Source organism: Branchiostoma belcheri, unplaced genomic scaffold (genome assembly GCF_001625305.1).
Source record: "Branchiostoma belcheri isolate BF01 breed outbred unplaced genomic scaffold, Haploidv18h27 scaffold543, whole genome shotgun sequence".
Taxonomy (NCBI): Eukaryota; Metazoa; Chordata; class Leptocardii; order Amphioxiformes; family Branchiostomatidae; genus Branchiostoma; species Branchiostoma belcheri.
The window spans coordinates 14,645-26,979 of NW_017804180.1; the positions used below are offsets into that span (position 1 = coordinate 14,645).

The window sequence follows — 12,335 nt, forward strand, 5'->3', positions numbered from 1 at the left end:
TCACTGCTTGTGTATGTGTGTGCTTTTGTGTGTGTTTGTGTATCTGTGTACACATATGTACACATCTGCATGTGTGCATGTGTTTGTTAGTATGTGTGTGTGGATGTATTTGTTTGTGTGTGTCTATGTGCGTGCGTGTGTGTGTGTGTGTGTGTGTGTGTACATGTGTGTGTACATTTGTGTGTGTATGTGCATAGGAACGAATCAGTACAATCAGTACAATAGGGATATTCATACTCTCTACCATCTTTAATCAAATCAGAATCAGGAGAAAGCTTGTTGGCGGACACGCCTTTCAGCCTTTGGCTGTTTGTTGCGTGCATGGAGTTTGGCCGTGACGTCACACAGCCTTGCAGGAGAAGGACGCCACGCCCTCCTCGGTGCAGTACATGTCATCCGGACAGGAGGCGCTGCTGCACTGGTAGGGGACCATCCGATTGGCAGTCGCCGGATCTAGGTACAGAAGTAAAATTTACAAGACATTAATACTGACATATTGATGAAATATTTGTATCATTTATAAGGGTAATGGTACTTTTGAAAAACGTACACCTGGCAGCCATACCATATCGGATAGCAAACGATGGATCAAATCAAATCTGGACGTTAATACAATTTTATCGTTATGTTTTAATTATACTGCAGCAAACGTTAACTTTACTCACCAACACATGAGAAGTAATAGAGGTGATCCACACAAGTCCAATCGAACGGGCATTGGTCCTGTGCGCACCAGTCTGGGGCTGAAAAAAAGAGGAGAAGGGAACATAATGTGTGTAGTTTGAAAACAAAAACACCTATTGGGCCGTAAAATACATATATACAACGAGGAGCAGAAAAGGTTTAAGGTACGGTGTGGCAAAGCTCTGTAGATACCTGTAAGAGACAGAGCTATGTCGCTACACCATAATTTGTAAGTTTGATATTTGTTGAGAGAACATTTGCAAGTTATCGAGTCGTCTTAGCATCTAGCGTTTTTAGGCCTATCTCCATCCATATCTTTCTTTCTGTCATTCATAATATTTACTCAAAGTAGCCTAATGGAAAAGAAATAGAATCACACGAACTTGATTCGCAGTGGTCTCCCTGGAAGCCGTTGAGACAGCGGCAGCTGTAGGAGTTGATGTCGTCATCACAACTGCCGCCATTTTGGCACGGACTGGAGGCGCACTCGTCGATGTCTGTACAAGTATTAACAGTTTCAGCTTGTTGAGAAAACTTTCTTATTTCAAAGACATGTGATATTTCAAATCGGTATCGTATCAAACACGCAACTAAAATAAACTTCAAATGTAACGTATTTGAACTAGTCACTATCAGTAACCAGATAGACAATCATTATTATCTAGGGAGATGTGACACCCTTGCCAGCATGTCAGTCAAACACATGATTAAACACATGATCAAACACATGATTAAACACATGATTAAACACATGATTAAGCACATGATTAAACACATGATCAAACACATGATTAAGCACATGATTAAACACATGATTAAACACATGATTATGTCAAACATAACTGTACTCACTTATTTCGCACGCCCTTCCGTCGAACCCGTCAGGACAGTCACAGAAAGACACGTTGAAGCAGGAGGTGCAGTTTCCGCCGTTCTGACACACGTTCGGGGCACAAGGCTTCACGACTGAAATCATCAATTAACGTGATTGTCAATGTTGACAATTTCCTACTTTTAAGTCCCACTCTTTTGAAAATTGAGGCTTTTTGTTATTTTTAGAAAGTTTGTTCACAAAAGATTCGAGTAGATGATCGGACAGTTCTGATAGTTGTTCATGTTTTTTTTAATTTTTGTTTTATAACAATGGATTTGCGTCTCAAGAGCGCATCTCAAGAAAACAGAAAACGAATAGACAAAGGAATTGGAATGGTGAGAAGAATTGAAAACGACTTACCAGACTGGCAGACGTAGTTGTGTTGCTCCGTACAGAAAGCAGTCCTTGCCATGTAGTTGTTGGAGCTGTCCAGGAGAACACACAGGTCCAGAGGGGACGACGGTTCTTCTGACAACCACTGAAGGGAATCTGGCAGGAACGCAGAATAGACCATGTAATTTGAGCAGTTCGTGCGAAGCTATCTAAAATACTGTCACAGTGTTTCAATCCCATCAACAAATCCCATCAATAAACCTACTGTGTGATTCAATCCATTTATAAACAACAGAATATTGCATTTCTCCAGAATACAAACGGTCATAGCTGGACTGAGCTAATCGACGTTGAAAGCCTCATTTTATGATATGACCAAGTCATTACTTATACAGAACCTAAACTCATTGTAGAAAATGCAAGTGTCTTTTTTAATAGCTCCATTGTGTGAATCTACATGCCATTGATCATTATTAATTGCCATTTAGCTCAAAGTAAACCTCATCAGAACGTACTACTGGCACAACCTGAGTAATATCAAGTTCAAACCATGAACGTCTTACCAGAACTCTGAGATCCGTCGCTGTAGTAAACCTGCAGCGGGGCACTTCTCATCGCCAGCCAGTTGGACACGCCGCTGGTGGCCGCCATCTTGTCAGCCAGGAAACGCTGCAGCTGGTCGTCCTTCACGTCCACCAGGCGGCCGGCATTGGTACTGCAGGCCAGGGTCGCGTCACGGTGGGAAGCGGCCACCGTTGAGAACTCGTAGCATTCTCCGTCAAAAAGCCCTAAAATGGTAAAAACCGAGAACGTCACCCTCTATACACATCTGAAGGTCATGATTTTGCTCCATTTTGTTGGTATAAATACATTAATGCCTTATACACAGTTTAAGCAGTATTTGTAACTACAATCTCCAAGTACAAAAATGTACTAGTACTGTATTACCTGTTTCACAGTGCTTTCCTGTCTTGTCCTTAGGACAGACACAGCTGTAGCCGTTCACGTGATCCAGGCATGTCCCTCCCAGCCAACAAGGATTGCTCGCACACTCGTCGATTTCTGTAAGATAATGCATTTTGCTTGTCTTTACGTCAGTCCAAAATTCTTTGGCTCATTTCAACTGCAAGATGCCACAGGCCTGAAAAAATCTGTGCACTTTGTTGAGGGCCTTAGTTTACCTACAGTTATTTTTACAGTTATATTTATTGGCGAATTAAACTTTGCGAAAACATTACAAACCTTGATCACAGTTGTTCCCTGTCCAGCCGTTCTCACAGCTACAGGTGTAACTCGCCACGCCGTCAGTACAGGTTCCGTGTACACATGGGGAGGAGAAGCAGTCGTCAATGTCTGCACAAGAAAAATCAAGATCAACCTGTGAAAACTTGCAAAGTATACTGAATGTTAATATTCTCTTCAAGGACAAATCCAACAGTCACAACTTGCACAACGCGGCATACTTGCAGCGAGCTACGTACTGGCAGACAGACTGAAAAATGGCGCGCGCTCCAAATCTAAATCTGTTCCAATTTAACCGGTGGCGACGTCACAGGTCCAGTCGCAGCGCCGCCTAGCGGACAATCGGGCGCCAGCCGGGGAACATCGAGCGGGTCAGATATCACCGCAAGTATATGCGGGGTTTGCAGAAACCAATAAATCACCATTTACAAATAGAATTTGGGTGGGAAGGCCCCAAAACTGAAAGTATTGTATTTGTCCTTTAATCATCGTCTTCGGGAAGATACAATGCTTTTTTTTTCATATTCAAGTTGGTTAAATGTGGCGCCCTATTCCACAAAGACATTAATCTCAGCACTGTTGAAGGTGAGGGCCTGTATTTATCATTCCATGCAATTGACAGGTTGAAGAAGTACAAACCTTGATCACAGTTTGTCCCTGTCCAGCCGTTCTCACAGCTACAGGTGTAACTCGCCACGCCGTCAGTACAGGTTCCGTGTGCACATGGGGAGGAGAAGCAGTCGTCAATGTCTAGAAATAGACATTTAACTGATTAAATCATAGCAAGAAATACCGGCGAAACCAAATGCATTTTCAAAACCTTTATAACATTTCTGATATCAACAGAAAACGAAAAATGTGTCTACACTATTTTAATCAGCTTTAGCGCGTTTTGTTACCAATTACAACTAAATTTAGTTTGAGACTCAAATACTTTCTTTCGCCTGCCGCTGGCTAATTGTGATCAAAAGAGAAATTCTATGCACAACATACTGAATGGTGAAAAATCATCATTATGATGAAAAAAAAAATCAGCAAAAATAAGAACTTTATCTAATGTTTAATTGCAGTAGGGCATAACATAACATGTTACAAACCTTGATCACAGTTGTTCCCTGTCCAGCCGTTCTCACAGCAACAGGTGTAACTCATATAGCCGTCAGTACAGGTTCCGTGTGCACATGGGGAGAATGCACAGTCGTCAATATCTTGGGGCAAGAGAGTTTGTGCGTTAATGTATTATGTAGTAGCTTGGTGTTTTTCTTTAATCTATATATCCTCTTTAAATATTAAAAAGTTTACCCTTACAATTAGTCTACATCAGAGTTGAAAACATAAACTAACCGCAGTTTTTTCTCCCAAGTATAATGACATGGTTAAATCCTTACCTGCACACAGAGCGTACATGTTGTTGTAGTTCTTTCCATGTAGGCCCGTGGTGTGAGTTTCGTAGTCCACTCCCCAGGCACTGCCCTCGTCACCCCAGCAGCTAGGGCAGTACACAAAGGTGTCATCAAGGGGCTGACAGTAACTGCCGTACCCGTGCGTAGTTCCACAAAGTTTTTCCGAGAGGACCTGGTGGGTATAACAGCTGACACCGGCGTCATACGGGATGCAGTCTGAGGTCCAGTGGTAGGTACACCCTTCCGTACCTGATGTGTGGTGGCACGGTAATCTCATCCCCATCGACTCGCAAGTGGCCTTGACCTTCATATTAGACAGAGATCCAACCGCGCGAACTTTGAAAAAGGACCATCTGTCGACAGTGGTCAGGTACTCGGGTTGACCTAGAAGACGAGAGATTATTATTTTTATTTCCTGGACATTCTTCTTGGGAAAAACGTAAAAAAGATTGGTTTCGGGACAAAATCAACGGAAATCAATATAGCCATTTATATCTACCTAGTTTCCTATCTACCAAACTAATATCATTAATGATTTCAACATCTTATAGTAATGCTTTCTAAGTGGTCAACGATAGTTGAATGTAAACAAGACCTTTCTTTCTACGAGGTGAATCATGTCGTACGATTAACTTTAATTGTGCACACGGCTTACGACTGGAAATCCATGTACATCCAAACATGTCTATAAAGAGACATACCGCCAGAAACCTTCGGGCGAGTTCCACCAAAAGGTCAATAACCTGACATAATGGAATGCGAGTCGCCAATAATGTAATTATAAATTCAGCTTATTGCTGCTTCAACTTAAATGTAATGCACCAAATGAGATTTAGAAAGTCCGCACTCACCGTGAGACGAGCCCGGCCAGACGATCACAGCCGCGACGAAGAGCAGAACCTTCCACATGTTATCCGTCCGTTTTGTTCAGCCGCCGTGTAGAAGTCAGCCTGGCTGTATGTATGTGAGTCTGGCAGTGTGGAAATTTATACCGTATCCCCCCAGGCCTGAATGGGAACCACACAGCTGACCAGTAGCCGGTTTGGCGCTTTTTTCTGTAAATTCATATCTTTACTTGTCGCGAATATCCGCAATGCATAATTAATAGTGGCCATTATGGGTGGATATTACATGTACTCTAACAAAGTATGCTTGGCAACCCTGGCCTATAGCTATGCCTCGCCGCGCCGTGCACATATCTTAATTAAAGTACAATGATTTACATGCCTTGATATGACGCCTGTTACGTAATAGGCGTACATTCGCCCTACGAAGTCCTTGATGCAATATGCTTAGCAACACTGGCCTATAGCTATGCCGCGCTGTACAGTGTACGTTTTGATATTAAAGTACAATGATTTACGTACCGTAACGTCACGCATGTTACGTCATAGGCGCACATTCGCAGCGCAGTCCTTGACTTTTCGCAAACAAACTTTACTGGAGAACCGATCGTGCTGAAGTTATAAGATTTTCTCACCTTCCATCAAGCAACTTAAGCTAATTTGGGCTGCAAAGACAACTGCAGACATGCAGGTTTGCCTCCGATGCATAATTGATATTGGCCACTATGGGTAGATACTATAGGTACCGTTATAACGTATGCTTGGCAACGGCGGTCTATAGCTATACCGCGCCGCACACGTTACAATTAAACATGATCTGTTCTGTGTAGCAAGCCAATATATGCTTCTGTACACATCTCTGAAATATGCCTTTTTCTATAAATACATATCTTTATTTGTCGCGATTATCTGCAATGTTTATATGTATTATTTCTTCTATGTGAATGCTGTTTAATGCTTCAAATAATGTGACAAATTGTACCTAATTCAGGGGGATGCGCTTCTGCTCCCCCTGCTGTTGTACATTTGTTAAATGATGAGCAATAAATAAAGTTAAAAGTTAAATATATGCATTATTAATAGTGGCCACTATGAGTAGATATTACTTGTACTGTTATAACGTATGCTTGGCAACGCTAAGCTATAGCTATGCCTCGTCACACATATATTTTAATTAAAGTACAATGATTTACACACCTTGACATTATGCTTGTTACGTAATAGGCGTACTTAGCTGACCGATGGGCCGTTGTTTGCGCTCTTTTCTATATATTGTTTGGCAACGCCGGCCTATAGCTATGCCGCGCCGCACAGTGTGCATTTTAATTAAAGTACAATGATTTACATGATTTACGCATGTTACGTCAGAGGCGCACATTTGCTCAACACCGTCCTTGACTTTTTGCAAACAAAATGTAATGAATGAAGAAATGATCGTGCTAAATTTGTAAAAAAAGTCTCCTCTTCTGAGGTATTTAGCTTCCATTAAGCAAATTAAGCTTAATTTGGCTGCAGAGACAAATGCAGATATGTAAGTTTGCCTCCTTAAAAGAGAGCAATAGCTGTAATTATTTGTGTCAATTGCCCGGTCAAAGGGCAGAGTTTATCCTTGGTTAGAGGCACATGCCACCGAAGCATATACTGTAGATCAGTATCATTATCATAATTGATAACTGGAGATGTTTTCTTATGTCTTCAATTGTTACAATTAAACAGACCTGATATGCTAAACACGTCGACTGGATCTCCTTCGATCTATTCTGTGTTACGATGCTCCTGTACACATCATTGCAACATATGTGTATGCCTCTGTATAGTAAAACCCCATTCACGGCTGTGGGCTCTCAGTGACCTTATCACTGACTATCAGCACAAACCCAGCTCCAATAACATTTGCGTATGGAACGTAACAGGCGAAGGAGCGATAACATGCAATAATTGAATAGCCGCTACCTCAATGGTGTCGGGGTCTTATCTTTTAATAAATGACAAATAAATCACCAGTTGACCATGTTATTAATAACTGTTTCTCTCAATTCGGCACAAAGTTTGGCAACCAGATTAACTCCATGACGTCTGTAGGCCCAGGTAAGGTCAAAGAGTTTATTCACGGACAGAAGCACATGTCACCGAAGTATATACTGAAGACCAGGTCATCACTAGCATAATTGATACCTGGAGATGTTGGTTCATGTCGTCAATTGTTACAATTAAACAGACCTGATATGCTAAACACGTCGATCTATTCTGTGTTATAAGCCAAGATATCGATGCTGCTGTACACATCTTTGAAACATATGTGTATGCCTCTGTATAGTAGAACCCCATTCACGGCTGTGAACTCTAAGTGACTAGCCTCCATAGCATGCCAAAAAGGGGTTTTTTTGGGGGGGGGGGTCTTCATGGTCCTTTAGAGCTTTTATTGTCTATTCTCTGATTGCATATAGACAACATAGCCGGCCTGGTTGAAATACCCCCGTTTTTGGAGCTGATCAGAAAACAGCCGAAGACGACCAAACCCCCAGTTCTATAAACCTGCTACGGAGGCTACTATGTTGCCTTTATCACTGACTATCATCACAAACCCAGCTCCAATAACACTGCTTCTTAATAAAGCGCGTTATGTCGCTATAAAGCAATTTGTACAATTACGTTTGGCATCTGAAACAGTAGAGTATGGAAAGGTAACAGGTGAAGGAGCGATAAGATGCAATAATTGAATAGCCGCTACCTCAATGGTGTCGGAGGCTTGTCTTTTAATAAATGACAAATAAATCATTATGTTGACCATGTTATTAAACTGTTTCTCTCAAACTTAGCACAAGTTATGGCAACCAGATTGACTCCATGACGTATGTAATATAGCACGGCAAAATAGCACGGCAGTGAGAATGTTTACATACTCAATGCTTAAGCACTGGTTAGGTAATAGCTATGAAAGCTAGATAATAGTTAGGTAATAGCTGAATGATAGTTTAAAAGATTTCCTCCATACGTTATGTATTTAGCTTTGTTTTCGCTGGCCATTGTTTAAGCACCGCTTATCAAACGGACCGTAAAAACACACGGGTGCAATATTAAGTGTCTATCTTATGCTTATTTAGTAATGAATCGGCACAAATAACCGAGACCATGGATATGCTTTACTTTCTGCCATCTTTAATCTGATGAAAATCAGGTGAAAGCTTGTTGGCTGACACGCCGATCAGCCTTTGGCTGCTTGTTGCGTGCATGACGTTTAGGTAACGTTGTGACGTCACACAGCCTTGCAGGAGAAGGACGCCACGCCCTCCTCGGTGCAGTACATGCCGTCCGGACAGGAGGCGCTGCTGCACTGGTAGGCGGCCATCCTGCTGGTGACGGGATCAGGATCTGCAGGTGGGTATCAAACATCAGAAATTCCGCAAAACTAGACTTTAATTATGTTTACCGAAGGAAAACATATTGTTTTTGCTCCATTTCTTCTTCTGTTTCAAACACTAACCTCTGACCTGGCCAATGGCCTATTTTGTTTACGTCTGTCACCATAGTAACTGGTGTCGGGTTGTCAATTTCATAGTAGGCATTTAGACTCCTGTCACCATATACATGTACATGAATGTGTTTGAGTAAGAATTAACAGAGCAGACCATATCCGAAGGTGAACATCATGCATTTGCTTTGCAAATGTTACTTCTCTAGTTTAAAGGTGAACTAGATAGACACTGCATAATTACTGCACTAATCCTTTCGTAGGAGCACATACTAATTCGAAAACATCACACTAGCGAGTGCTACATTGTAAATGTAAGTTGATATGCCTGAATATTTGCAACTACTATACAGTGGGTACAATGTTCATTATTAATTATAGCCTGTGTATCAGTATATATCAAGGTATATGTCAAATGGGGATAATAAAAAAGGAATTATAAGAACGTTTAAAAAACATATAGCGTCACAAAGTTATTTGAGTACTTATCTTTAGTTATTATCACTTATCTAATCATTTGTCATTTGTTACCATCAGCCTTTAATCGCTCGGATTGCTTGAAGACATTTTATCAACAACATGACGAAAAACTTTACTCACAAACGCATTGGAAGTAGAACGTGAAGTCCTGACAAACCCATCCTGGCGGGCATTGGACTTGGGAGCACCAGTCCATGTCTAAATATAAGAAATTAAGATAGGGAAAGCTTATAAGGATATGTGTTGTAAATAAAAGCTAATAAAAGAGAAAATTGCATTTGTTGCTAAAATGTGTAAGAAAAAGAAATAAAATATCCCACCCACCAGATTCGCAGTGGTCTCCCTGGAACCCGGTCAGACATCGGCAGCTGTAGGAGTTGATGTCGTCATCACAACTGCCGCCATTTTGGCACGGATTGGAGGCGCACTCGTCGATGTCTGTTTGAAATAATTAAGTACCCTGTTCTTATCAAACCGTGACAACTAGAGAAGTTTGTAGAAAGGTTTTTAGTTTAGTTTAATACTTACATCAATTATAAAAAGGCCAGTGCATGTTTCTACATTTTGTTAGAAAATAATTTAAAAACTAGAAAGGCCGACATTTGCTTGAGAGCAAATGCAGCATATGGCTTCACCACATCCCCCATACCGAAAATGGATCTATCCTACGATGGCTGCCAATAGTCTACACCCCCATGCAGCAATGGAACCTTCCAATGCCGGAAATAGCCAAAAAGCCCTATTTTACATAACTTTAAAGTGGTGTATGTCAAAATCGAGAATGACATTCTTTGGACATGTGTCCAAGGTATCCCCATACCAAATTTCAGGTCATTCGGATTTAATATTAGGGCACAGGATCTCAAAATGTATATTTTTTGCCTGAAAATGGCCAAAAAACCCAAATAAAACAATTTTTCAAAAAAATTAAAAAACTACGTCAGGGTATTTGCCCACTCTACCTTCATGCCAAATTTCGTGTTATTTGGCCTGAAAATGGCAGAGATGAATCCATTTAAAGAAATGGCAGGAGGAGGAGGAGAAGGAGAAGGAGAAGAAGAAACATGAGGGAACACAATATGTCTTCACCACTTTGTGGTGAAGCCATAAAAAGAGATAATCTAAGGAAAATTCTAGCAACCACAGCGTCTAGTGTGGACTATAAAAGCACGTACTTATCTCACAAGTCTTGCCATCAAACCCGTCAGGACAGTCACAGAAGGCGGCGGAGTCGTCAAAGCAGGAGGTGCAGTTTCCGCCGTTCTGACACACGTTCTGTCCACATGGTTTGAGGTCTTGAATAATGTAAAACATATAGCAATGATAACAAAGCTCTGGTTAACGCTTTCTACTACTCATTATTTAGAAGAAAAATGTATCAGCATTTTCTCACTACAATTATCATTACTGAAGTGTTTTCTTTTCATGTTATCTACCATGATTGGAAGTCAACGGAAAAAGGAACATGGTACATCGAATTGAAATTAAACATTTGGACTGTCAAGTAAACACATTTTCATTTCAGATTTACCGTAAGAGTTTTCCTTTTTTTGCGGCACACAATCACTACATAGTCATAGGTCTGTTCGAAGTATCCTACCTTGCCCTCTAATACGAAATGGAATGCAGAATAATAGTATGCAGCTGAACTGCCCTACCGTCCTGACAGACGTAGTTGTGCTGCTCCGTGCACGGTGCTGTCTTGGCCAGATAGTTGTCGGAGCTGTCCAGGAGAACACACAGGTCACACGGTTCGGCAGGTTCACTGGAAGACCACTGGATCGGGCCTGTCATCAGTATCAATATTAAGTTGAATTATTTTGATACTTTATGTGAAGTTTTGCAAAAAACCCTTGATCCATTAAGTATCAAAATAATTCAACTGTTAAGTTACGTTATTGTTTAACCTGTATATAATTTGTGATAATTATGTATGTTTATTCTCTTTTATTGTGTTGTCAGTATGTTCATTTGTGTTATATGTTTTGAACCCTGGAAGATAAGTCCTCAGGGACTAAAGGGTATGGAAATAAACATGAAGTGTATCAAACATAAAGAAACATAAAGTATCAACAAAATTCAAATTGGAAACGGTTTCTGATCATAATCTTTATGTAATACTATATGTAACTTGTAGTTTGTCTGAATCCGTTAAAAATATCAGTCTTGCATACCTGAAAAAGGAGATCCATTGCTGTTGAAAAAGGCCACTGGTGCCGATTTAGTTGCCAGCCAGTTGGAAGCTGCTGAGGTGGCCGCGATCTTGTCAGCCAGGAAAGGCTGCTGCTGTTCGTCCTTCAGGTCCACCAAGTGGCTGTTCATGGTACTGCAGGCCTGGGTCGCCTCCTGGTGGGTCAGAGAGATAGACGAGAACTGGTAGCATTCTCCGGCAAATGTTGCTGAAATTAAGGAACGAAAAAAAAGGGTTTGTCGTCGTTGAAAGATATGCAAAGAAGCGAAGGAAGCGGCTGTCGTCCGGTATACGGAAATTTGCTGCCGAATGAGTCTGAAGACACAAGAGGACCTAAGGTATAAGGCATGGGCCTAAGGTATAAGGCATGGACCTAAGGTATAAGGCATGGACCTAAGGTATAAGGCATGGACCTAAGGTATAAGGCATGGACCTATGGTATAAGGCATGGACCTAAGGTATAAGGCATGGACCTAAGGTATAAGGCATGGACCTAAGGTATAAGGCATGGTCGTCTTTGATGCAATGAAGTAAGAAAAGGTAAGCATCTATTTTGGTCTTAGAGTAGCTACATCAGCAGAACACAGAAACTCAACATATAAGAAATTGGCATGTTAACAATAACAAAAACACATCAACCAATGTGTAAACTCGCAACCTTATTCTGTATTTGCACACATTAAGATGACAAATACATTTGTAAAATGATTAGACAGTATAATAGATGTACCAAACAACAATACATAAAAGCTTAAAAACTATCATTTCGTAGCTTTTAAAACAGACCTGTTTCACAGTTTTTTCCGGTTGC

The 12,335-nt window shown here is 41.0% G+C and overlaps 1 protein-coding gene across 1 annotated transcript; it reads right to left on the minus strand.

The window, feature by feature from the left end:
- Positions 1-237: 237 nt before the first annotated feature.
- Positions 238-12,033, minus strand: LOC109481266 (neurogenic locus notch homolog protein 1-like). Its single transcript, XM_019783802.1, has 17 exons — positions 12,018-12,033; positions 11,508-11,732; positions 10,992-11,120; positions 10,509-10,628; positions 9,658-9,771; positions 9,454-9,531; positions 8,644-8,753; positions 4,522-4,963; positions 3,773-3,883; positions 3,134-3,244; positions 2,840-2,953; positions 2,455-2,679; positions 1,919-2,047; positions 1,537-1,650; positions 1,068-1,181; positions 666-743; positions 238-453 (listed from the first exon to the last, which is right to left on the minus strand). Exons 1-17 carry the CDS (start codon positions 12,031-12,033, stop codon positions 341-343), a joined length of 2,343 nt encoding a protein of 780 aa, XP_019639361.1. The 3' UTR covers positions 238-340.
- Between the last annotated feature and the right edge of the window lie 302 nt (positions 12,034-12,335).

Excerpts from the sequence above, each read along its gene's own strand:
- LOC109481266 (XM_019783802.1), bottom strand. Across the intron at positions 2,954-3,133 it reads AGGGAACAACTGTGATCAAG|AAATCGACGAGTGTGCGAGC; the intron begins GTTTGTAATGTT and ends ATTATCTTACAG. Across the intron at positions 1,182-1,536 it reads CGGAAGGGCGTGCGAAATAA|ACATCGACGAGTGCGCCTCC; the intron begins GTGAGTACAGTT and ends ATACTTGTACAG.